General features: G+C 36.1%; 1 protein-coding gene across 1 annotated transcript in view; it reads right to left on the reverse strand.

Annotated features, from left to right (window-relative positions):
* Positions 1 to 2,870: 2,870 nt before the first annotated feature.
* LOC111504506 (sodium/potassium-transporting ATPase subunit beta-2) overlaps positions 2,871 to 27,694 on the reverse strand; it is a 49,846-nt gene continuing 25,022 nt past the window's right edge. The window contains exons 4-7 of the mRNA XM_023159069.2: positions 23,781 to 23,968; positions 15,966 to 16,073; positions 6,816 to 6,984; positions 2,871 to 4,527 (exon numbers count right to left, since the gene is read on the reverse strand). Coding sequence (XP_023014837.2) covers positions 4,424 to 4,527; positions 6,816 to 6,984; positions 15,966 to 16,073; positions 23,781 to 23,968 — 569 coding nt within the window. The 3' untranslated portion in view covers positions 2,871 to 4,423. The remainder of the gene's footprint in view (positions 4,528 to 6,815; positions 6,985 to 15,965; positions 16,074 to 23,780; positions 23,969 to 27,694) is intronic.

The raw sequence follows: 27,694 nt of genomic DNA on the forward strand, positions 1-27,694 counted from the left end.
ATGATTTTTTGGTGGGTGTTCTGATTGAAGTGTTTCTATCAAAGAGATTTTCAATAACAGTTGTACAAAAAATAATTTTTGAAGAATTTAATTTCTAGGTAGCCGTGGAAATATCAAGCTTATGACAGTTTGGTGACTTTTATAAGTAATTGATAAACGGTTATTGACGGAGTTTCAAAAAATCGCCAAAAATGAATGCAAATATTGATTATTCAAACGAAGTTCTTATGAAATTATTTATTATACATGGACAGTGTGATCAAATCATTGCCAGAACTTGTAGAAAATTCAACCAAATGAATCCTGAATTAACACCAATGAACGAGAGGAAGTTTGTAAGATTACAAAATAATTTCCTTAACTATGGCTCCATGTTAAAAGCGCCTTCAACATTACCAAAACCTGTTACTTCAAATGAGGACAATACTGTTAACGTTTTGACATATTTTTATGCATATCCAGAAGCTTCCATTCGCAGTGCAGAAAAAGATTTAGGTGTATCACATCTTTCAGTATAACGAATTTTGAAGAATCACGGAATGCATCCGTATAAATTCACCAAAGTTCAAGCTCTAAAAGCAGAAAACTTCGAACGTAGATCGCATTTTTGTGAATCCCTTTTGATTCATACACAGGAAGATCGGGAATTTTTGTCAAGAATAATTTGGAGCAACGAATCAAAATTTACGAGGGATGGTATTTTCAATAAAAGGAATAAACATTTTTGGGCTGATCATAATCCTCATATTACAGAAAAAATGGGTTTTCAAAAAAAATTTGACCTGAATGTTTTCTCTATTCTGAAGAACAACAAAATTAGCTTTTTTATTTATGAAGACACACTGAATGCAGAGAGTTATCTCCAAATATCAAGGACGACTGTAACCGATTTTCTTGAAAATTTGCCTTTAGAGGAATATAGGAATTCGTGGTTTCAACTGGATGGAGCGCCAGCTCATTCCACCCAGGAAGTTTCCAGGAAACTTGACGAACTCTTCGACGATCGTTGGTTTAGGCGTTTAGGACCGTGGGATTGGCCACCGAAATCACCTGATCTCACGCCACTTGACTTTTTTTACGGGGTGTTTTAGAAGAAAGGGTATACAGTACTCCAGTGCCTACCAAAGAAGAATTGCGACGGCGAATAATGCGGAGTATTGAAAATCTGGATCCCCAGGAAATTGAAAAAGCAACCACAAGTCGCGTACAAAAAAACATTTTAAAGTATTTAGAATGTAATAGACAACATTTTCAGCATTTATTGTGAAAATGTAATATTTTATTTACAATTTTGTTATTTTGAATCATCCTATTCTGTTATTGTCTGTACTTTCACATGTTTTAGCCCACAAAATCTTACTTTTTACCTAGAAATGACTGATTTTTGGTACAGTTGTTCCCTGGAAACTTTGAGCCATAGTCAAGGAAATTATTTTGTAACCTTACAAACTTCCTCTCGTTCATTGGTGTTGATTCAGGATACATTTTATTGAATTTTTCACATGTTCTGACAATTATTTGATCACTTTGTTCATGTGTATAATAAATAATTTCATGAGAACTTCGTTTGAATAATCGATATTTGCATTCATTTTGGAAGATGATTCGAAACACCGTCGATAACTCTTTGTAAATTACTTATAAAAGTAACCGAACTGCTATAAGCTGCTACCTAAATCCAAATTCTAAAAAAAATAATGTTTCTAGAAGAAGCGACTTTATTGAGAAAACTTGATGATTTAGGTATAGGGACATGATATATCATCTTGAAGCATTTTTCACCATCTTTCAATTCATCGAGTAATAAACAGGGGGTTTCATTTAAAAAAATGAACTTTTGACTATTTTTATGCACAATGGAAATAATAGTAATTTAGCACGCCTTGTATGATATGGAGTCGATTTCTTGATGTTATTTGAATATTTCGAGTTTGTCCAAACTATCATCAAAATATCAACTTTTCATGAATTGAGAGTACTGATGTACTTAATTTCAATTAAGGCTATGTTTTGGACCATATTTAGCACAATTTATTTTTTATCTCGAAAACAGATAGAGATAGGTATAGGACATTATTTAACAAAAAAGTATTGAAATACTAGAGCGATTCCAAAAATGTAATAATAGACGGGGTGTTCCATTTTAAAAAATAAAGTTGCTAGGACTTTATGATGGAAGTGGCAACGCCGCAATGCTGAAAATATTTTAGATCGATAGAACACCATCGACCGTGAGTCACGCTGTATATCATCCAACTGGTCTTAAGAACCGTGTGCGACTATTGCTGTGTAAAATGTTACTGCGTCTACCGAAGGGTTAATGTGTTTGTTTTCAGGAAATTATCAAATGTTCCGCCATTTTGTAGTAGGTGAAGATATTGACTTCATATTCTAGGGTTGTGAAGTATTCGTCAGGAGCTTCAAAATGATGTGTCACAAGACCCCTTTTCCATTTAATGTTTACAGATGGTGCCCAGTCGAGTTTCATGTGTCAATTTCTCTTCAAAATAATGTATTCATGCATAAATTTTACCATCCCAAATTTCAATTCTTTGAGTTCTCCCGTTCAAAAAATAAAGGGGGGACATTAACGAAATCTACTGTATAGTCAGTGGGTAATAGCATATGCAGGAATAACTTCAGTGAAGAATCCTGCACTGATACCTGTAGGATATATTCCAACGCTCTTCGTGGTATTAGCCAGGGAAGTAGTTATTTTCTGATTGGTGTCAGTCCATCAACTTTCACTGTAGGGAGTTGAGACTGGCATAAACAAATTGTTCTTTTAGATGATTTGATTTATAGCCAGTCTTCAAGTATGACCAATGACTATATGAGAGAAAAAATAATTCATCAAATCAATAAAACTCTTTGTAATAGAACTACTATTTTAATTAGTCATTTGAGAAAAGAAGTACATTCAAGCATAATAAATTGCTTTTTCTAATTCCAAACGATGTAGCAGATTCACATTATTATACTATTATCGTTCTATACATGACAGATTCTTGAAACTTTCAGCAACAGATTGTTGAGGTACTTTCACCTCAGACAAAAACCAATCTTCAATATCACAATAAAAATTGCAAGTAACAACGTGCAGCGACAAAGAATTACCACGATTTCAGCATGGAATATTCATTCCATCAATTTATTTAGATTTTACAAATAGAAAGTGCTGAAAATTGTTCAACAAAATCAGCAAAAATTGTAGAAACATAGTGTATTCATTCACACATTGTTTCAACCAGTTGAGAAATATATTTTTCAGAACATTCATTGAGGAAATATTTTTTGTATGTCATAAAAATATTTCAGGAAAGACTGAAGGTTATCTCTGAAACTATATATTTTCAACGTTATGTACAAAGTTGTGAGAGATACATGATTAGGTTTACATTTTTACATCTCTCGTTCGCAGATTCTGCTTCAAATTTCAAAAGTTTTCAGTGATTTTAGCAATCACTATTACTAGATATTCTATTTCATATCCAATAGTGATAAATTTACTGTGCGCTTTTGAATACATTTCTTTTAAAGTATTGCCTTTGCCCTAAATATCCACAGTTTGACAGTCCGTGGATCATTGGAAACTGTTTGGTAAAATATCTAAAAACTATAAATATATCTAAAAGTTGTATGTTACACAACTTTCTCGTTTATATTTAAGTATCTAACATATAAGTCATGCAGGGACCCACTAAGTGAATAGGTTATGTTGAACAATTCATAGCAAGTGCTTCAACATAAACATTCTAAAGAGGTCTTTTCAAACCCACGTAAGAGCCAACACATATAGAATGAGCAAAAATACTGTTGAATTATTGTTTCTATAACCTACTTTGAATACTATGTACATACATAATAAGTTGACCTGTCACAATACGAACGACAAACGAAATTTTTCAGTGTCCAATTAATAACAGTAATATAATTTCCTTTACTGTAATGTGTCAAGTACCTGAATCAAAAAATTACTCTTCTTTGATGAGATATTGGTTGATTTGACACCATTGAAGCTTCTCTCTTGTCTAATCAGTTGCAAGTCAAACTTAAGCGACCTATTCAAAAAAGTGACTGGTAATATAAATTAAATCAGTGATATTTGTATCAATGTTTGATTATACCAAAAAATTGTTTGAGAATTTGAACATTAGTAGCAATACGGACTTAGTATTACTTATTTGAGAGCTTATTTGGGTTCAAAATTCATAACTGATTCTTTATCGAATAAATTTCAACCTGATTGATGAGAATATTCGTAATGTATGTATTATTTTCAAACTGATTGCTGAAATGATTGCTAAGATGACATGTTTTATGTGAACTAAACTATCTAGACCGTTGCCATTGTGTAGAATGGTGAAGTATTTGCTGGCAGTTGTTGAAGCCCTCTCTCGTTACTACGATGGATGTTTAAGACTTAATCTATCATCAATTCAAAATGAACAGACCCTCGTCTGTCAACACGATCATGAATGATATTTTTTGCCCACGCCTTGCATTCGATGTTGATCAAAATTCCTCCTAAAAAAAAAAGAAGTCATCAACTGTTGCGCATCAGTTAAGATAAATTTCCACCAAATAATCAAATTCATTCCATATTTGATAGTTCGGTCAAATTAGACTGAAAAATAAGAGTGAAGGTACATAAATTTACAACAAACTGCAAATGCGTGTAATTGTTCAAAACATAGTTAAAAATGAGATTTTGAAATTCCGAATGATTGCGATGCCTGAAAAAAAAATTATTCAAGGTGAAAGGCTGTGATACGGTTTAGTGTTGGGAAAAACTCCAGTAATATTCAGTACTACACCAAAGATTCCAAATAGTGCATCACAATTCAGTAGCATTAATCACCAGAAATTGAATTGCTCATTATAATAATGATAGCTGATAAATTTGGTATAGTTTTCGACACTGAACGAGGTGACCACAACTTTGTCACCGAGTTGGAACCTGTTCAGCAAAAAGCTCAAATAAAAGCTTCACAGATCATCTCACTTCTGCGGAAACACAAGAATGGGGTCTTCTTCAATAACAATGGAGACCTTGGCTTATCAAAGCGCCTGACGTTCGCTTTTCTCAGGTCGAGTGGCCTGAAGTCAGAAACTGAGGGGTTCATCATGGCTTGCCGGATTGGTGTCTTTAACAACTCAGTCTACCGCAGTCGCGTGATAAGTATAGAGGTTTCTGACACAAGGTGCAGGGCCCGCCGCGAAGTGCCCGAGACCCCAATGGACTTGCTATCAGCATGTCCAGCATATGCGGTCTCGGCCTATATCCATCGACATAACACGGCCCTAAGAGTGCTATATTACCATCTACGGCACTCTGACGGTATTGACGAGACACCAGTGTTGCCCTACGCTCCGGGGGATATTGTTTCCGTTGTGGAGAACGAGAAGTGCCGAATTTATTGGAACTATTCGTTCCCCACCCTCAGGCTCATACAAGCTAATAAGCCTGATGTAGTCCTTCTCGACCACAGAGCAAAACGATATTTGTCGTGGAGTTTTTAACTCCTGTATCCTCAGTCTCATGTATCAAAGAACATTTTTTGATTACTGATTTTGGGATTAGCAAGGGTAAATTCCGACTTCCTCTCGTGTGGTAACATTTGTCATTATTTACTGCTGAGTTGGAGTATTTTTTGTGAATTAGGCAAGCGGTTTCTAAAAGGAATAAACAAGGTACAGTAAGAATTTTCTTTCTGATGAAAAGTGGTTTGCAGTGGTCTTGTGATTTTGCCCTACAGATGTATCTGACGGCCCTTTTTTGTAGAACGAATACTGAATTTAGTAGTTGTTGACTACAAAAGCCCCAAAAGGCAATTCCATATCTCAAGTGGGACTCTACCCAGGAAAAATACACAGTTCCGGCTGAGGATTGATTGAGTTCGTTAGAAACAATTCGAACTGCATAGCAGTCAGATGCTATTTTTTGCATAAATTGCGATGTATATCCATGGTGTTTTACTAACTGCTTCCTGCCTGTTAGATAACTGTAAAGCCAGTTATATGACAATCCTCTGAAGCCATAGCACTGAAGTTTAAATGATAGTGGAATTTTATTGCAGATAACCTTATGATAGATACACGCTTAGTGTAGTGACCTTCGGTTTTCCATATCAAGCCAACAAATTTCTGACAGCTTTGATGAGATTCTGTTCCTTCTACGTACCCCATGAATAAGGCGAATGCAGGAGTTTTGAATCTTTTGGAGTCTTTTCTCATTCCTAATTGTGAGGCTTGGTAGATTTATTCTTGTGTTTTCAGGGAGGAATTTTCGATTTCCGTAAATCAGCTTGAGTGAGAGGAGAGCTTTCTGGATTAGTTCATTCACACAGGAATCAAATCGGAGATCACTGTCTTCAGTCACCCCAAAATTTTTTGCTTCCTTCACAATTTCCAGTCCATTGAAGACTATACTAATATTGAGTTGTTGTTTTACAAAACCTTTGTGATTTTTTGGACCAAATATTAGTATTTCAGACTTAGATGTGTTATTCATCAAGCACATTTTTTCAGCAAGGGATGAGAATGTCTCGAGATCATGACTAATCCGCCTATTAGCGTCATCTACCCTGTGTGGTTCAAAAGAATAATAGATTTGGGTGTCATCTGCACAGAGATGTATACTTCAATACTGGAGGAATTCCACTAATTGACTGTATATGTGTATATCGTTTATAGGAGAGGGCCAAGAATTGATCCTTGTGGAACACCTGTTTTTAAATTCACCTCATCTTTTGAACAGCTCACGTGTACCTTTTCTTTATATGAAGTATTTTCTTTTGGTTATTTTTACTTACGTTTTGGTTGTTCAAAATGGACGGCAACCAAAGGACTCAAATAACCTTCTTGATTTTTGAATGGGAAATATTGTGACATGAATCCTTTATGTGGTATGTATCGTATCGGGCCAATATTTTCTTTATCCGCTGGATTTTCTCCTTCACAGGTAACCCAGACCATTTCGTGCTGAAAAAGAAAATGTTTTGAAAACGTTTGATTGTATACAGTGCATTTCTTTAGTTTTCCGCTCCTTTTATTTTTCGAACGGGTCAGCTCAAAAAATTGAAACTTGTGATAATGAAATTAATGCATGAATACTTTATTTTGAAGTGAAATTGACAGCTGAAACTTTCACAATGGCGCCTGGGCGTCATCTGGGGAAAAAATTGAATGGAAAGGGGGATCTTTTGACACATCTTTTTGAAGCTCCTGACAAATGCTTCACAGCCCAAGAATATAATGTCAATATCTTCAACTACTACAAAACGGCGGAACTTTCAATAATTGCCTGGATACATTGACATTTAATTACATAATATGAGGTAATAAGCTTGAGGTCAGTTCAGAAGAATCTCGAAATGGTTGCCTTGAACTCCTTGACATATGAGCAGCCTATCCGATATTTCACGCCGAACATACCATTAAGAGAGTCATAGTTACGACCGGGGGGCCTGGGGGGCCGGTTAGGCCCCCCAGACGCACCCTGGCGTTGGATGCGATCGGGTGTGGAGGGGTGGATTTTCGGGAAATCTTTGCGGGTACCGCCCCTCACCCTACACCAACAGGATTTCGCAGGGCTTCCTCCCGCTCACCGAACCCGGAATTGCTTCCTTACATCTACTTAGTGTGGCTAACCAAGAGACAGGACCATCGGCAGCGTTCGACCGAACGTTCGTACAAGTTAACTAAGCTCTTCTTTCGCCAGAGAGTGCTCGCGTCGCACACCTGCCCCCGCCAACCATGCCAAATCAGTTGGGAATATGGTCCCGGAAGTGGCCGGTCGGGGTCCTAAGCTCGGATACTAGTAGCTCCGTCCAACCGGGGTCCGACACCTCAAGCGTCTGCCTTGGTGCCCTCCAAGACTAGACTCGGATACTAGAGCCCGGAAGGACTGCGAGCCTCGACACCTCGAACGCTCGGATCCGTACAGAAGCAAGCGAGGATCACGGAACAGCATAAGCCGTCCAGTGCCTCAGTATGGGGCTGCAATGCACCCATGAATGGATTACCGCATCCCCGTATCCCTTTACCCGCTAGTGGAGCCGCTGCCCCTAAGAGGCCAACGCCAGTTGGAGATGAGGCTCGCTAGCCTCCAGCCGCGAGCGGGCACTCACCTCCCCCCTAGAACTCATGTTAGGAAAGTTCCCTTTCCAACGTTTGATGAGTAACCGTCGAGGACTCTTTCGAGCATCCTCTACCACACATCATATGTCGAAGATGTCGCGCCCATTACCCGTGTAGGTGCGGGATAGGGCGGTTCATCAACAACTTTTGGGTGTACGCCGTGTGGTCTGCACCGCATACCCTTACGTTACCCCGAGGGGCACTCATGTTAGGAAAGTTACCTTTCCAGCGTTGGATGAGTAACCGCCAAGGGCTCTTGCGAGACACCTCTCCCACACATCTAGCTTGAAACCGGCCAACGCCTGTTACCCGCAGGTGCGGGATTGGGTGGTTGACCGATAACTTTACTGGGTGAGTGCCGTGTGGTCTGCACCGGGGGACTGTCAAACACCCATAAGAGAGAGACAGTGATCCCCCGCCACTCACCCCCTACCTACAAATATTCATTATTCTCTGCCGTATATCCAATATTGAAGCAGGTTCAGCTTCGTATACCTTTTCCTTCAAACAGCCACATAAAAAAGTCCAAAGGTGTCAAATCTGGCGAGCGGGCCATTCTGTAGGATCTCGACGGCCAATCCAACGACCGGGAAAAGTAGTATCCAAATAGTTTTTTACTTCTCTGTATTAATGTGGTGGTGCTCCATCTTGTTTGGAATATAATGTCCATATCGAATTCATTGGGATTCGCTTCTACGATTTCAGTGATGAGAGGGTCATCAGTAGTTTCCAGCATATTCAAATAGATGGATAGATATATTTATTCGTGTATACAATAAAAACATGTCTTCATTTGTCATTAAACACAAAACAAAACAAATGCTATAAAAAAAACAAAAAAATATTTATGAAAAAAAATAAATAAAAAATCTATACTCACACACACATGCACTTCCATGAAGCAAAAATTCTTCCACAGAATAGAAACAATGATAAACTGAATATTTGCGCATTTGATTTTTAAATGTTTTTAAAGTAATGAAATTTTTATGTTTTTGTGGAAGGGCGTTAAACATTTTAAAACCTAAATACAAATAAGAATTATGAGATTTGGTTAGTCTGAAGAGTGGAAGACGCAGATCACTACCACCTCTGGTACTGTACCTATGTACATGGCAGTTTGAGGTTACCTCATTCGCCAAAATTTGGCTCCCAACATAAAGGAGGCACTCCAATATATAACAACAAGGCAGCGGCATGATGTTGAATTTTTTAAAAAGGGGCTTACAATGAGCGTCATACTCACTAGAAGAAATTATTCTAATGACTTTTTTTGTGCTATGAATATTTGATTGGCATGAGTCGTACTTCCCCAAATAATCAAACCATAAGTCATTATACCGTGGAACATAGCAAAGTACGCTATTTTTAAATAATCAAAGGACAGCTGATATTTCACTTGACGCAACGCATAAGAAGCTTTGGCCAGACGTTTTGCTAGATCCTGAATGTGAAATGAAAAATTTAGTTAAGAGTCTATATGAAGGCCCAAGAGTTTAACTCTATCCTCAGATTTTTCCGCATGGTTCAAACTGAGATGCTGCGTTTTACTTTCATTTAAGAAAAGGAAATTACATCGAAACCAAACTTTAGCATTCTGTTCTGAACAATTAAGGGTCTGTAAAGCACTGCTTTTATTTAAATTTTTCACAACGAGTGTGGAGTCATCTGCATAAAAAATGGAAGACACATCAGAGTTAATACTCATACATAAATCATTGAAATATATAATAAATAGCAAGGGTCCTAAAACGGAGCCCTGTGGGACACCAAACATAACTGGGTACTCAGCAGATCTCCGACCGGAGACACTCACAAAATACTTTCGTTCCTTCAAATATGACAAAAAAAAGCTTCAAAGCCACGCCTCTAACCCCATATCTTTCCAATTTTAATAGCAAGAAATCATGTCGTATCGTATCAAACTGACGACTCTCAAAGGCATCCACAACAACTTCATAAAATTCACAAAGAGCCAATACAGTAGACCGGTTAGGTCTATAGCCAAATTGCGCATTACACAGTAGCCTATTTGACTCGAAAAATTGGAGTAACCTTTCCTTAAGAATTAGTTCAAATATTTTACCAATTAGCGGAATGATAGAAATTGGTCGATAATTATCTGGAAGGTTAATATCACCCTTGTTATGCAAAGAGGTCCTACAAAATGGTTTCCCAATATTCCTCGCCCAACCGCTGATTTTTTTTTGGTATTGGGTATGTGTTTCCCGGAAAACGTGAGGGTTGGTGTCATTCCAATAATGGCATTTCTGTCTGTGAATATTGCCGGTTAAAAAAAATGTACATTCTTCACTAAAACAAATATTGTGGAGATAGATAGGATGCCTTTCAATGGTTTCCGTCATGATTTCGCAGAATTCTGTTCTTCCATCAGGGTCATCTTCGGTTAATTGGTGTACCATTTTAATTTTCTATGGATGATACCTATTCCTCTTCAGAAGTCTCCACACAGTGGAAGGAGACACCTCACAAACATTTGCGACGGAATAAGTAGACTGTTCAGGAATTACTACCATCTCACCAATTATTTGCACTTGCTGTTCTTCCGGAATGGACGGATGACCTGGGGGCTTTTTGTTATGTACACTACCGGTAGTTGTGAATTTGGATACAAGTCTCCTCAAACCTAACAAACCTTATCGGGTTGTTAGAATTACCATATGGCAGATAAAAAGGAATATTTCAAGAAATATCGATATTAATGTGTTTGTCTTCAGGAAATTATTAAATGTTCCGCCATTTTGTAGTAGGTGAAGATATTGACTTCATATTCTAGGGTTGTGAAGTATTCATCAGGAGCTTCGAAATGATGTGTCACAAGACTCCCTTTTACATTCAATTTTCTTCCCAGATGACGCCCAGTCACCATCTTGGAAGTTTCATCTGTGAATTTCACTTCAAAATGAAGTATTCATGCATTAATTTCCTTATCCCAAATGTCAATTCATTCAGTGGATCCATTGAAAAAATAAAAGGGGAGGTGACATTGAAGAAATGCACTGTATACAGGGTAATTCAAATTCGACCTCCACCATTGGGATCCCCTAAACTACGGGAGATACATCGAAGCTTATATTGGGGCAAAGTTGCTTAATAAAATACTGTTTTGAAACTTGGAAAAACTGAAATTCGAAATTTTCATATTAATATTTTTTCCATTGCTCTGAGCGTTTTCTACAATGAACTTCTAATAAGAAAACCTTTTATGATATCTGAAACATATTCACAACAAAAATATATTATATGTGTTTCGATGAGCAGAAAAAAAATGGAGGCAAACGAACGAAACGAACACTATAATTATAATGAAAATTGAAATGAAGTAAGTAATTTATACACACAAAAAAAAAGTGCAATAGATGTTCGAATTGGAGTCCTTCCATTTCGGGACAAATAATAGGACAATAAGATGGTCTGCAAGATCACCAGATCTTACTATTTTGGACAATTCTTTATGGAAAACATTGAAAAATAGGATTTACGCTGGCAGAGAGATAGAAAATGTGAAAACTCGAGATTGATGATTACAGACGATTCTACAACAATTATAGACCATATATTTCTTAGAAAACAGAAAATAGCTGAAAACATAAAAGTATTTCCCGCCGTTATTAAAACAAACATAACCGATCACTTCTTTACAACCTTAACAATGTCAACAAACACTCATGATACTAACCAAAAAGTTGAGTCGCTAAACGACCCAGAATTTTGGAACAAAACTGATAATAAAAAACTGAAAAACCTTCTGAATAATGAAAACTGGCCTTATGTTTTGAATAGCCATGTAGTCCAGCTATCCTATGATAATTTTATTAACAAATTGAAAGAACACATAAACAACTGCACTTCTAAAATCAAAATGAGTATGAAAAAATCATATAAAATAAAACCCTGGATCACACAGGGGTTAATAAAATCCATAAAACATAGAGACACACCCAAATCAAAATTGAACAAAAATTCCAGCCACGTCTTGAAAAACGAATTTGAGCAGTACCGAAACGAATTGAATAAGCTGATAAGACTAACTAAAAATGAATTTTATAAGAATAAGCTAACTGAAAACACTGGTAACTATAAGAGAACATAGGAAATAATAAATGAAGTAAGTAATAAACCGAGTAAACAAAAAAACATAGGTGATATAAAAAAAATGACAAATTACTAACAAACAACAAGGACAAATCAGAAGCTTTCAATGAATATTTTACGAATATTGGTTTAAAAATGTCTGAAAAAATCGATAAAACATCAACTTCACCACCGGGCTTTCTGAAAGACAAATCTGTTGGCACAACAATTTACCTTACACCAACAAACGAAAATGAAATCACAACAGTTATCTCTAAATTGAAAAACAATTGTGCTCCTGGACCAGACGGACTAAAAACACAATTCATAAAGCAATACCATCGCTACTTATTAAAACCATTAGTTCATATAATCAATATGATATTTGAGAGAGGCACACTACCAACACAAATGAAAGAATCCATAGTGAGCCCCGTTTTTAAATCTGGAGATAAAACAGAGTTAGGTAACTATCGACTAATATCCGTGATAAACAATTTTGACAAAATATTTGAGCATATTTAAAAAAATCGACTGGTTGAATTTTTTGAGAGAAATAAAGTTATAACTGATAGACAATTTGGCTTCATCAATAAGAGTAGCACTGAATCAGCAATATTAGATTTATTCCAAGAAACAACAAAGGCCTTGGAAAACTCGGAGAAATGTTTAGCGGTATTCTTGGACTTGGCCAAAGCCTTTGATAGTTTCACGTAATAAGCTTCTTGATAAACTATATGACTATGGTATTCGTGGACCCGCCTTTGATGTTCTGAAGAATTATTTGTTCCACAGAACTCAATGTGTGAAAGTGGGTAAAGAAAAGAGTGTGAATCGTGATGTTTCAATGGGAGTTCCACAGGGAACGGTCTTGGGCCCTATACTCTTTTTGATATATATAAATAATATTGCTGATATTACTAATTTCAAAGGTCGTTTCATATCATATGCTGATGATACAGCCATAGTGTATAGAGGCAAAACATGGAAAGATGTTTACAGAGATACAGAAGAAGGCTTAAATAGTTTACAAACCTGGTTAAGCGATAATCTTCTTAGTTTAAACATCTCGAACACAAAGTTTATGACTTTTTCTCTTATAAGCACACGTGTCAAATTATGACAAAGTACTCTGTAAATGTCCAACCATAGAAAAAGTATCCCAATTCAAATATCTCGGTTTATTCTTGGATCAGCATCTGATATGGGATGTACATGCTTCATTTGTTGTGAAAAGACTTAGACAACTTACTCACAAAATATATAGCCTGAGATTTATTCTGTCAAGATCAAATCTGATGCTGATATATAAATCTCTAGCAGAATCAATCATAAGATACTGCATAGCAGCATGGGGCGGAATGTTTACTAATATATTGGGCAACGTACAAGTCACTCAAAATGAAATTATTAAAATAATATTCAAGAAACATAGACGATTCGATACAAAGCAGTTGTACAATGATACCAAATTATTGAATATCAGAAGTTTATATGCCTATCACTGCCTCATCTGGATGTATTCCAAACTGTCTTCGTTCAGCATCAATAAGACAAAAAACACAAGAAATTTTGAGAATCAAAATATTAATATACCTCTATTCAGAAAAAGCCATACCCAAAGAACACTCTTCTACTTTGGACCCAAGCTATATAATGCAATACCTTTAGATATAAAGCAAACACGAATTTTTAGAAATTATAAAATGCTAGTCAAGAAATTTATTGAAACAAATAGTTCCTTAGTGATATACTTATTGCAAAACATATAAATACTTGTTTTCCCTTCAGTTTTTCAAAACAAATAACTACTAACGAAATATCCAATCTCCAATAATATATATCAACCTGTAGACACTAATCATCAATTGTTTAAATACTAACACAAATGTATTGTTGTGATCTGTCGGAAAACTTATATAAAAACTAATATGTATACCATGACGAAGTAAGAATAGAGCACAAAACAAGCCATACTGCGCTTAGGTGACTATTTCTGCTTTGAAAAGGTAATATTGTATTGAAATTGTGATGTAAATGTTTTTGAATATGAATGAATCTGAAATCTGAAAATAAGTGTATCGAGTTCAATAAATAATATGAAAAATCGGGTTTAAGAATGTCTCGAAATGGAAGGACTCCAATTCGAACATTTATTGCGCCAATAATTTTTTTGGGTAGCTATTAAATTACTTCATTTCAATTTTCATTACAATTATAGTGTTCGTTTACGATGTTATTATTGCTATCATTTCTTTTTCTGCTCATTTAAACACATATAATATATTTCTGATGTAGATATGTTTCAAATAATCATAAAAGGTTTTCTTATTCGAAGTTCACTGTAGAAAACGCTCAGAGCAATGAAAAAAATATAAATAGATACCTAAAAATGAAAAAAAAAAAACTCTCGAAAAACTCTACGGTACATAGCGAGACGTGAAAGTTGCTATTATGTTTTTATCCAACTCAGTCAATCAATTTCCAGGGCCGTAATTTAAAAGGGAATAATTCACATAATTATAATCGAACATCACCAAAACATCCCGAAATATAAAATTGAATTTAATTTTTCAGTATGAAGTGAACGTCTCCGATCCAAAAACTACAACAAAAAATATAGGTCCATAATTAAAAATTCAAAGATGGGGTGGCCCAAGTCAGATGACACCCTGTATAAAAGATTCATGGATATATTCTGATAGCTCACATCAAGTGCCAACAGCAAAATGTGGACAGATTTTCAATATGTCTGCGAATAAAGAAGACATAGGCAAAAAAATCATTTGGGATTTTTTGGTTTATCCTGTATATCTCCAGAACCAAAAGAGCTATATTCGATTTCTTCACATCATTGAATAGGTCTTTAAAATACACAACTTTGCCACGATTCAACTGACACTCTATCTCTTATCGTTTACGAGATCCCCATGTACAGAAACGAATTGGAATAGCCGTGTATATTCAAGACAAAAGCTCATGATTTCATTCTTGGTTTTTAAAACGCACCGTAGGCAGCCAACTGTTTGTCCAAGATACCGAATAATGTTCTATCCGGCTCTTGTCTTTCCGGAAATAATTCAAAATAAATTTGTGTAGTTTTCGAACTATTCCTATCAAATTTATAATAAAGTTTCAACATATCTCGTTTTTCTTCATTCAAGAATGGGGACATTTCGACTGAAGTATTTGTGCAAACCTACGATGCTTCTGAAACTTAGTATTCATTAAATAAAATTTTTCGATGGAGTTATGAGCATCTCAGATGAAGTTGTTTTTTTTTAATACCTGTAGTTTCACAAGAGCAAATTATACATCAATGAAAACAGAATGAAGAGCACTATTTTTCTGTATTTAAAAATAATATGGAGCCCATAATAGAAAAAAGAGTTGATGATGGTTGCCTGAAAACGAAACGTCTGATAGTTATTCTGAATATGAAAACGTGTAGCTGAAAACATGTAGCAGAAAACGTGTTTTTGGTTTCGATCTATGTTGTCAAATAACGCTAGAAAAAAATTGAAACGAAAATTCCGTTTTTAAATTTTTTCCTGATATTTCTGGAAATATCTGGAATTTTACAAGTTTCAAAACAGCATTTTGTCAAATATACAAAATACAACTTTGCACTAATTTAAGCTTCGACGTGTGTCCTACAGTTTAGGATATCCCAATGGTGGGGGTCGAATTTGAATTACCCTGCCTAAATGCATTTGGAAAAATCATACCTGATGTATATTTTGAGCTTCCTCGATATCTCTTCGGAGATATTCATTCATTTGATCCGATCCAGGAAGATTAGAGGTATTGTAATATTCAGGGTACCAATTGTATATCTGCAAGAAAAAAAATAATTTCATAATTTTCTATCACAAGATAAAACTCTATACGAATTCTTAACAATCATTTGTTGAGTTTTGAAAATCTAGAAATGAAAATTCTCAATCAGTTGATGTCTTGTGGATTATTTATGTATTTACGGAAAATTTTAGTGAAAGTGAAATATCTGCGAGTTCAATAATATTTTTCAAAAACGTCTTATTGTTTCGAATATCAATTTGAATTGAATATTTTTCCCAGACATCAGTGCCGCCCTTCACGGGGTACCCCTAACTGGCTGGGGTGGGATGAATGTAAAAGCTATTCGTCCGTTAACGGGGGACATGAGGGCCTCATTCGACAGAGTGTCGGGGCTTTCTGTATCAGGAGGGGTCGTCTACAGCATAGTCTATCTATAGCTTTCCTAACTGATGGATTTTCGTGAGTTTCCGCACCTTCAAAAACTCGCCGATTCCTCGACTGAATGGACTGCCGAATGGAAGGCAGCTGCAAATCTCTGCGGATGACTTCGTTCCGCACGAACCAAAGAGCATTCACAATCATCCTCATTAGCTTATTTTGCCTGAACTATACATGATGACAGGCTTGAACATCGTGTTGTAGATGGTAATCTCGTTTTTCGAACTCATTTTTCATTTTCTGTTGATCATAGGGTACAGACTTGCAATCTGACGTACATAATGTGCGGGTTCCAAGTGAGCCTACGGTCTATCAGAAGGCCGAGGTACTTTACCCGCGCTTGCCACTCAATCTCCCTTCCAGAGATTCTCACTTTTCTGGCCGGAGAAGATAGCAATCTTCCCATGGTTATCGTCTGAGCCTTGTCCGGATTCACTCGGATCTTCCAATCGAGGTACCAGCGCTCGAGGTCGTCCAATGCACGTTGCGTGTAGACGACGCCGAGCTCTCGACCCATGGAAGACGAGAGAAGAGCCGTGTCATCGGCGTATCTTCACACGCTCGGATCTTGGGAGGTTACTGGTGTGAAGAGAATACAGCGTCGGAGAGAGCACAACCCCCTGTGAGACTCCAGCGAGGATCTATCTGTTGTCAGACAGAAAGCCCTCTACTCTAACCTGAAATGTTCTGTCTTTCAGGAAAGACCCGATCCACCGGATCAGGCCCCGAGGCAGTTTGTCTAATTCGTGCAGAAGGCCTTCGTGTCATACTCGGTCAAAGGCCTTCGAAATGTCTAGTAGTACTATGTGCACTTTTTTGTTTATATTTAGCTCATGGATGGTATTTTCGACCAGCCTTAGAGCCTGTAACTCAGTGGAGTGTTCTCTCCTGGAGCCAAATTGTTCATCAGGCAGAACATTTTGGTCCTCAACTTCTTCGTTGAGCCTTTGGAGAACAACTCTTTCAGCCAGCTTAGCCGCCGACGAGAGTAGACTGATCGGGCGATAGTTCTGTGGGAACAACGGGTTTTGACCCTGTTTTGGGATCATGACGACGATCGCATGCTTTCACCTTCTGGGGAAGTATCTGAGGGCCAACGAAATATTTATGATGATCAGTAGGTTCTTGACGCAGTTTTCCGGGAGCCTCTTAACTTATTGGTTATTGAATCGACCCCCAGAGCTTTCTTGGCCTTTGCGGCCCTGATGTATCCCTTCAGCTCTTCCACAGAAGCTGGACCGATGTCGTCGTCGTCATCTTCCCTGAGGATTCGGTGAACCAGGTCTTACAACAGCATATCGCGGTCGATGTCGTCATCTTCGTTAACGTTAGGCTGAAACTGACGTTCCATCGTGTCAGCAAAGGCTAACGCTTCGTCGGCGGGGGAGGTGATTTATAGTTCGTAGGTTGGCTCAGATTATCCGCATCTCTTGTTGATGCATTGCTATTGGCCGAAGTGTTATTACCTGTTGATGACGTAACATTTTGCTTGCCCCTTTGGCATCTTTTAGTATGGGATTCCAAATCCGGTTAAGCGTTTCCGCCTCCTCTTTTCTGTTGTAGTTTTCCGTATGTTTATGGATTTCTATGGCTTCCCGTACAAGCCGATTGTAGTACCCATGATCGGGTGCAAGTAGTTTCACATCTTCAAACAGTATCGTATGATCTCCTTCACTAAATGCATGTTATGCTACTGCCGATTTTTCTATTTGACCTAATCTGGAGTTTCTCCGATGTTCATTCAGCCTTGTAACCAAGAACATTTTGGTCGTACCGATATATACAGGTCACTCCTACAGTTGATAGGGAATATCTTTTGTCTTTCGCAGATCCCAGGCTCTGATGTATTTTGTAGCATTTGAAATGCTACAACACAGAATAATCGATACCTTTTACCTAATACTAATTCAAGAGTGAACACACTGTATAGAAAAATTAAAAAAAAACCGAACAAACCAATATTCAGAGTATTCATTTTCACATCCAGGAAACATCAAAATGTTCGGAGACCCAATAAAGTTCATTTGATGGTATGTTTCTTATTTCGCGATTAAATTAATTTCTGGTGATTTTCCAATATCAGCTATGGCTCATACTGTCAGTATGTACACTCTAAAAACATCAGTTTTAATGAATATGAAAAATAATATAGCAGACATCATTTAACATTTTGAACACCTCTGATTGTCTTATCGTATCCTAAACTTTGTCTCTCCGTGGGTGCTGCCCTCAGTGAATATTTCCGTAGCGTGACGGTATTTCATGTTCCCTTTAAAATTGCCATTCCTAGCCAAGAAACTGAAGAGTTCAAATGAGAAGCATTGTCGAGATCACACAAGGAAAATAAGTTTTTGTGGTGGTATCATGAGTTCATGGATCTATAAAACATCACAGATTACGAGCCTTGTTCAGTGAAAAATCTCAGCAAATATTTTTTTGGACCCTTTCCACTTTGAGGCCACATTCCACCAACGGTAAGATAATAAAAACTGAAGTTCCAAGTGCCCAAATAAGCCCTGTTTCATTTTCAGGCCTCTTTTTCCTTCTCCTCAATTTTATTTATTATATTGATTTCTACCTGAAATCATCATTCGATGTACAAAAGTAGAAGAATAGTACCGACCGGCATTTTGGATCCTTTCAATTTCAACTGTCACCTATGGTAGTTTCTGATCACTCTTTTGTGAAATTCATCAGTAATCATCCTTGGGAAATTGGACGAAGTCTATGTAACCGGCGGCCCTCGAAAGAAATTCCAGATAAGCTATATATATATTTTTTTTATTTATTTTTTATTTGCGCTCCAACGAATATTTCGCAAGAAAAAAATATTCGATACAGTTTCTGTTTTACCGAAATTCAGATTAGGAAATATCAGGATTTTATTACTATTTCCAAGGTGTAAGGCAAAGGTATACGTATACGATTGCATATTGCTACAGGAAGAAAAATCCTGAAATATATATTTTTTTTGAGATTGAACATAATTTATGATATATGTATTTCTACAATGTTTTTCATAATAAATGTTTAGTGTGTGTTCAGAAATCTGTTGCATATCTTTTTATATATATTTTTTTCCACGACATCATTGATCCTTATAGTTATATTTATCAGTTACATAATTATATATATATTCTCTTTTGATAACTAAACTGATTGGCGCCCAGAGAGGTTAATTTTGTATTTTTCGTCCCACTCACGACCCATAGCTCCCTCGTAAAAACTGAGTAACCGTTTGCAACTGTGTAGCCTTGTTTTATTTTATTCTCTTTGATTTGTTTAAACAACCAAGGTTATAATTTTCCTGGTGGGATTGAACAATGTTTTCATTTTATGCCTCCTTAAGATTTTTCCGATTCTGTCTGTAACCCTAGGCTTGTGCGGTAGTAATGCCCGTGCAACCAAATTGAATCTTTCTTTTGGAAATTATTATTTTTACAATTTTTCATTAATAGTTATGTAACAATAACAAAATATATTAAATAACATTAAGCCATTATATCCCAAGACATTTTTTTTGAAAAAAGTGTAATTATCCTTGCGAGTTATCGCAATAACATTATTGTGAGCAAAAGAGTAAATGTAACAGTCATTGAGAACTTTTTTGTTTTTCTAAAAAATGCATGTACTCGAATGAGTACAATGGGATGTTATACTACTAAAACAGGCAAAGTACTGAAATTACTTTATTTGACGAAAATAAACAGATATTACATTTCACAATAAATGAAACACAGTTTTAGGAGTGGTAACTACTGAAACAGTCTCGTTCGTTGCAGAGAGTGACTTTGCATTTCTAGCAACTCCACCTGGCCCTTTGATGACATTGAGTACACCTCAACTGTTTGTTTAACTTTTGTGGAAAATGACCAGCTCCTTTCATCCGGACACTTATTGGTAGCTGACCAATGTGTCTGAGTCTAGTATAAGTGGACTTTCTGTGACAAGATAAGTAATGGCGGATTATCATTCTCTCAAATTCAAGTAGGCCATAGATTCGTTATTTGCAACTTGAAACAATCTCCAAGCATTGACTACCGTCATATTTAGCATGTTGGTAAAAAGCACCCACCACCACTTTTTACCGCGTATGGAAATCGAAACTGATTTCAGGAGATCCAGAACAACTTTAGAACCTAAAAGCAAATCAGTTGCTCCAGCAGATTGCGAGTAGTTCTTGGCACCACAGTAGGTGTCAAATGCGTAGCAATACCCAGAAGAGCTACAGAACATCCAGTTTTTGTATCCGAACCGAACTGGCTTGCCTTTGATATACTGTTTACTGGAATGGCGACCAAAGAACTTCACCATAGCTTCGTCTACCGATAGATTTTCATCAAAAATGCCCCATTTCCTATATTTTTGATTGAGAGATATCAAAGGACGTTATTTAGCCATCTTGTCATTCCTATCTGAATTATTATTATCTGCCAGATGAACCTATTTCTTGATTTCTTGAAACCTGTTACGTGACATGGTATTTTGAATGACTGATACACCTAAATCTTCATCAAGATTCCAGTAATTTCGTTCACTTGGCAATTTGTGGTATCCTGTAAGGAGAATAATTCCCACAAAAAGATTCCTTTCAGCCTTTGAAACAAAGAAGGCATGTTCATTGTTCTGAGATGGATATAAATTGGTTTGATGTACTAAAAGATCAAATATTTCCTCGTCGAACAGTTTTTCAAAAACTGCTATAGGCTCTAGATTTTCTAAATCATTTTTAATGATATCGAGGCGATCTGCATATCCCGACGTTGTTGGCATGTCAGTGTCTCTACATGTCCCTTAGTCCATTTGGTATCCATCAGAAATTTTTTTCCAGGACGTTTGGTTGTGGAAGATGATAGTTTTTGACGTAGAACTGACAGCGACAAATCGTATCCTTCTTCGCTCGTTTATTTGTCGCTGCATATGTGTTGAAGTTCAATTCCACCGGCTACATCATCTGGCACAAAATATGGATCTTCTTGGGTATAATTATCATCAAATTCTTCGTCATCCGTCTGTGGATCTGCACCCGGCGGAATAATAACAATATTGATAACATTATGACTGCTTGTGGAGGCAATATTTTCTAAGGCATGTTGCAAATGTTGATATCTGTGCCCTTCATAAAAAGTACGAGGAGGAATTTTCGTGAATTCAGACTGCTCCATGAATATCTGCAAAAAAGAGACATGTGAGATGACAGCCTATAGATATGACTGTCAATCTTCACAAGGACTACTATAACCCATTGTACTCAAATGAGTACATGAACAATTTTCAACTTACCAGTTCCAAAGTGCTAGCTATTTCTTCAAAATTTACTTTTTACTCACACCACTATATACACCACAATTGATTTTTATGCAGTAAATGAGGCTGACGCACGACAAGTCGATTTTATGCAATATTAACCAGCTGTATGCACTGTATCAGTTAGCAAAAGCGTGTCATTGTTGACAAAATTACACAGAACTCAGAAGTAACTCACTGTAATATGATTTTCATTCATGAATTCGAAGAAAACTGTAGGCTTTTGTTTGCGTACCCATTAGAGTACATTGGGATATAATGGGTTAACATCTAGACTAGCGAATTGCACTAAATTAAGTGTTGGAAATGGCCTCCTTCGACTTCAATGTTATAAATACTTTTGCCAAATTACAATGAAATTAGATAAAGGATATTTGAGATATTTACGAAAAACTTTTTTTTTTATTTTAACACCCTGTATCTTGAGAACGAAGGATTTGCGGACCCATTTTTATACGAACATGTCGTCTTAAAATTACCTAAAGAATCGGCTGTTGAATTTATGGTACATACTTAATTAACACCCTGTATGTTGTAGATGTTAATTTACTGTCGTATGTTATACCAAGATCTTTTATCTCATGTACGCGGTTGGTTGTAGTATTGTAAACGAGTTTGAATAATCGTACATTGAAGTTCGCTTTTTTGTTGTGAAAGATATCATTTTACATTTACATTTACATTCAGTTTGTTTTTTACGTGCGAGAATAAAAAGAAGTCATTCGGTGCCAAGTCAGGACTATACGGCGGATGACTCATCAAATCGATGTTTTGGGTACTCAAAAATGCAGTTGTTTGAGGCGATGTGTTAGAGCTCGCATTGTCGTGGTGAAGAGTGATTCGTCTTCGGCGGTTGATTTTCCTGATTTTTTGGAAGACAACTGGCAAATAAGTGGTTGTGAACCACTCAGAATTGACTGTTCTGCGTTGTTCTGATACGGTTACGACATGTCCAGTTTTTCCTAGAAAACACGAACATTTGCTTGGGAGTGCTTCGTGCGCGAACAACTTTTGTTGAATTTGGCTCATCTTTACAGTCGACTGCTGTTTAATTTCGGGCTCATACGATGTCATAGACGTGTTTCGAAGCACCGCGATCGTATTTTTTGAGCATTTCCTTCGACCAATCGACACGAGCCTTTTTTTGAGCAAATAATAAATTGTGTGGGATCCAAAGCGAACAAATTTTTTTGACATTCAAATGTTTATGCAATATTAAACGTATGCTGGTCCCACTAATGTCTAAGGTTGTCTCAATCTCACGATAGGTCACATGATGATCTTGCAATATCAGTTCGCGCACAGCATCAATAGTTTTCGAAACAACAACTGATTTTGGACGACCTTCACGAAATTCGTTTCGGAGTGAACTACGACCACGATTGAATCCACCATACCATTGATAAACACTGGTCCTTGATGGAGCTTAATCGTCAAAAATTAATTTAAGTTCCTCCATACACGGTTGCTGATTTGATCAACGCCGAAAGTAGTTAAAAATAATCGCACGAAAATGTTCACGATTTAATTCCATTTTTGGTCCGAGATGAATCTTTTATGTTACTGTAAACAAAACAAATAGCGCGCGTATGTCAGAAAGTTCTGAGTTCGTATGAGCTCACAAATGTCCAACTTTACGATGGAGCTGTCAGTTGCCAGATTGCAACACTAGAATTGTCGAATCCCGAAACATAAAAAGCAACCTATCGTATAGTTTCAGGTCGTCTGCAAGTAGTAGGCTAGGAATATTCAAAGAGGTTGCCAAGACACTATTAAAAATAAAAAATAAAAGAAGGTACCTTGTGGTACCTCAGATGTAACTACGTACTGAGCTGATTTGAAAACGTTTGGATGCAGTTCCAAACTACGACTGCCTTCAAACGCGAATGGAGATAGTAACACTGAAAGCCTCAACCAATTCATCAGGTCATGTCAAGTTTCAACTGATTTTTTATCAAATCTACGCTAAAAATATCGTTTTCACCATCAATATTCACCTTGTTGAGTTTGAGAAATATACATGGGCCACCCTTCTCGTCTTCGAATCCAAACCCAGCTTCTGACAGACACGGATGCCATTTTGAAGTAACCCTCACTTCACAAACTTTTCCGGGAGGAGGACTTTGATGCTTTGCACATTGTATCACATTGGGAGCTGCAGTAGTAGTATCATCCCGTTCATAGGCTAAAAATAAATAAAAATAAGTCCTTATTTCTAGAATGATGCAATGAATATGTGTAAACATTTACTGAAACGGGAAAGGCTGAAAATCAGTTGATTGTATCAAAAGATACATCCTCTGTTTTTTATCTCAGCCCAAAATGAAAATATATAATTTGATGAAAAAACAAGATGAACAAAAAGAGAAATATATACAAAATTCAATTAAAAATCACAAGTTGGAGAATGACTGTACTAAATGTATAATTAAGACCATAGTATATTAGACATAGATATAATTGTGCAGAATAAAAATTGCAATGTTACGAACCATCACCTGGCTTTATAAACGACTTTAGATACGTGGACTTGTTTAATTGCTCCCTGGGTTTTCAATTTGTAGCTCATCTACATTTCTAAACACAGTTTCAGTCCGTAGTTAGAAAACACCCTGTACAGTTCGGAATAAGAATTTCTATGTAATTAGGCTTTGAATCTGTATGGGAAATTAAATTAAATGAAATGAATAACATAATATCTTAAGAAGTTTCTTAAATCATACCTTCCAACCAGCGGCGGTTCGTTAGAGAAGGCAAGGGAGGCTTAGCCTCCCCAAAAATTTTGAGGCTATTCATCGCAATAAATTAAAAGATATTGACAAATAATTATGATTATTTTTTTCTAAAAATGCTTGGGCATCATTACTTAACCAGTAATTTTCAATATAAATACATAATATGCCCGAAAAAACACTATCACTCACTACGTAGTACGTACCACACTGCATCCTGCATCAACAGACCTCAAACGCACCGCCCATGAACGAATAACGAATAAACCGTCAACCCGAAATAATGAATGCCATACGTTGATACGTTGCAGGGAAGCTAAGTCTCCGAACGCTTTAAAAAACACAAGCCCCGCGAGACCGATCCAATCAGTGACATACGTCTCGATTTGTAATTTTAGTTGCAGAAATTATAGCATCAGAGGAGGCTAGCCTCCAGTTGGTCTCCGTTAGTGTACGACTGCCTTTGTTTTTTATTTATTTATTCGGACGGGATGCCGTGACGGACCGGGACTGAAAAATATTTCGGTAAATCATTTTAGTGTTTCTTGGTAATATTTGTTATTTGTGTATAAAACAGGCAGTATTATATTATAGCAGTGCTTTTTGGTAATTTTTCTAATGTGTTTTCTTCCAATTTCAAGGTGTTTTCAAGTTTTCACTTTTCGGTAAGTATTTTTTCCATTTATCATGAATAAGTAGGACGAAATTAAAAAATCTTTATTTTATAATTATACATTATTAAAACTCTGGGAAGGCCTCAACCAAATTTGATTTCGATTAAATCGTCAAATAATCGACAAAATCGAGAATTTAATATTAGTTGGTACGATAAATGCGATTGGTTAACCGGCTCCATTAAACGAGAAAGACGTTTTGTTGGTCCTGTGTTTTATTTTCCGTACAAACCGAATACCAAACGTGGTCTAAAATAGCATACTCCGATTTAAAAATTTACCTCGTTCTACAGAAAGACATTTTAAATCTAAATAGCATATATTTTCGTCTTGTGAATTAAAATTGTTTAGCAAACAAAATATAGCAACACCTTCAGATACAACTCAAAAAGAGGCCATAATTTCTTTTAATAATCAGGTTAGGGAAAATCGGTCGAATTTAAAAAGACTTATCGATATTACGATTTATTTGGGTTCCTAAGAATTAGCTTTTCGCGGACACGATGAAACCGAAGATTCGATTATCTGGGGCAATTACAAGGGGCAAATATGATTCACAATTTGGCACTTTTTTGAACGGTAGCGTTTTTCGAGCACCCCAGAAACCATCCAAATGAGCTTATAGACAGTGTGGCATATATTATTAAGGAAAATATAAGCAAGGAGATTGAAAGTGTTTCTTTTTTTGCATGGAAAAAGGATGAAATGTGGTGGAACGTATTATGGGTTTTCATGATGTTTCATCTGGGCGCACAGCTGATGATTAATATTTTAATTCGTACGTGTGACACCTATAATTTTAGGCAAAAGTTAATTGGGCAAACCTATGGTGGGGCTGCGATCATGGCCGGCCATTTAAATGGTGTACAAACTAAAATAAAGTCCATGCACTTTTTACGCATTGTCATGCCCATGCCCTAAATTTAGTATTAAGCAAAGTGTGCAACAACATAAAAGATTTTCGCGTATTTTTTTCAAGTTTATCTGAATTTTCAGTATTCTTTTCAAAATCCACCAAAAGGAGCCATGTTTTAAATGAAATATGTGGTAGCCGAATGTCAACTTTTGCTCCTACGCGTTGAAATTCTACATCTAGAGCAGTAATTTCAGTGGATTCAAACAAAGACAAATTGATTGATGTCTTTGAGTTTATCCTAAACAGTGACGATTTTGAAACCGACGACTAAAGTCTTGGGGAGGCGAGAGGTTTCAGATATATTTTGAATGATCACAAGTTTTGTTCCCTGTTAGAAATATTTAAATTAATATTTGAACATACCTTTGTTGTTTTTTCTGTTCTTCAAAATAAATCAACAGATATTAATTACTTAAAACAATGGTCAAACAATTTAACTGAAATTTTGATGAATTTTATGAATAACGATACATGTTTTAATATCAATTGATTTAACTCTCGAACCGCAGACGCCGAAAAAAAGAAAAATCGATTTAGATTTACCCGATTTGAGACAAAATTATAAACATATTCATAATGAAATATTGGACACCTTTTTAATGCAAATCAAAGTTAGATTTGAAGATTTACTTAAATTAAACTACTTTGATTTGTTGTTGTTTGAAAAATTTCCGTCCTATACCAAAGACTTTCCCCAAAAACTTTATAACGACTTCATAGCTCAATATCCATTTTTCGATATTATTCTACTGAAAAATAAATTAACCGTAATGTATAGCGACCCTCAAATGTTTCAAAATTGCAAGTCTCCCAACTAGCAATTTCGTATTTTATAATAGTTGCGGAAACGTTTCGGAGAAACAAATTATAAAACTACATTTCTCCCAGAAATGTTATCAATGCGTTTATAAAACTGCTATAAATAGGAAATTGGCACCGTTTTATGAAACATTATAGTTATTATCAATATTTTGTAAGGCCTTTTACAAACACTACAAAACAGTTTTATAAACATTTTGGCAGTTACCATAAAATTTGTCTAACAGTCTCAAAAAGCAGTTTTGTAAAGACTTCCCTTATGCAACATATTTAAGCGATACCTATAAAATAATCAGAAGACAGTTTTATTAGAGTTTTTTAGTAGTTCCAAGTAGGCGTTATAAAATATAATACAGCCGAAAACAATAAAATGAAAAAGTGTTAAAAATGTTTTCTTGAAGACGCAAGAAGTAATCTTGTATTGGACATTAGGAAAATATAATTGATATGTCACCAACTGAAAACTAAGCAATAGAAAGGTTGAAGCCACTTTGAAATTTCACTTTTGCACTCATAAAACTGTTAAAGATATTGTTTGTGTTTCGAAGATTGATATTATTACTGCAAATGAAATTTTATTGACAAATATATAGCCAATTATTAGCAAAATTTAAGCGCGCCACTCATCTATGAATTTTTTCGGAAAAATTATTAATTATACAAAAATTCACTCTGTCAACGTATTGATTCTCTAGTCGCAAACTTAACTCACTTGGTTCTGAATATTATAATGTTATAATATCTATGTACTTTTCAGCTGTAAATATCAC

The sequence above is a fragment of the Leptinotarsa decemlineata genome, unplaced genomic scaffold (genome assembly GCF_025532065.1).
Source record: "Leptinotarsa decemlineata unplaced genomic scaffold, Ldec_3_MD MMD2_tig00026374_RagTag_RagTag, whole genome shotgun sequence".
Lineage (NCBI taxonomy): Eukaryota > Metazoa > Arthropoda > Insecta > Coleoptera > Chrysomelidae > Leptinotarsa > Leptinotarsa decemlineata.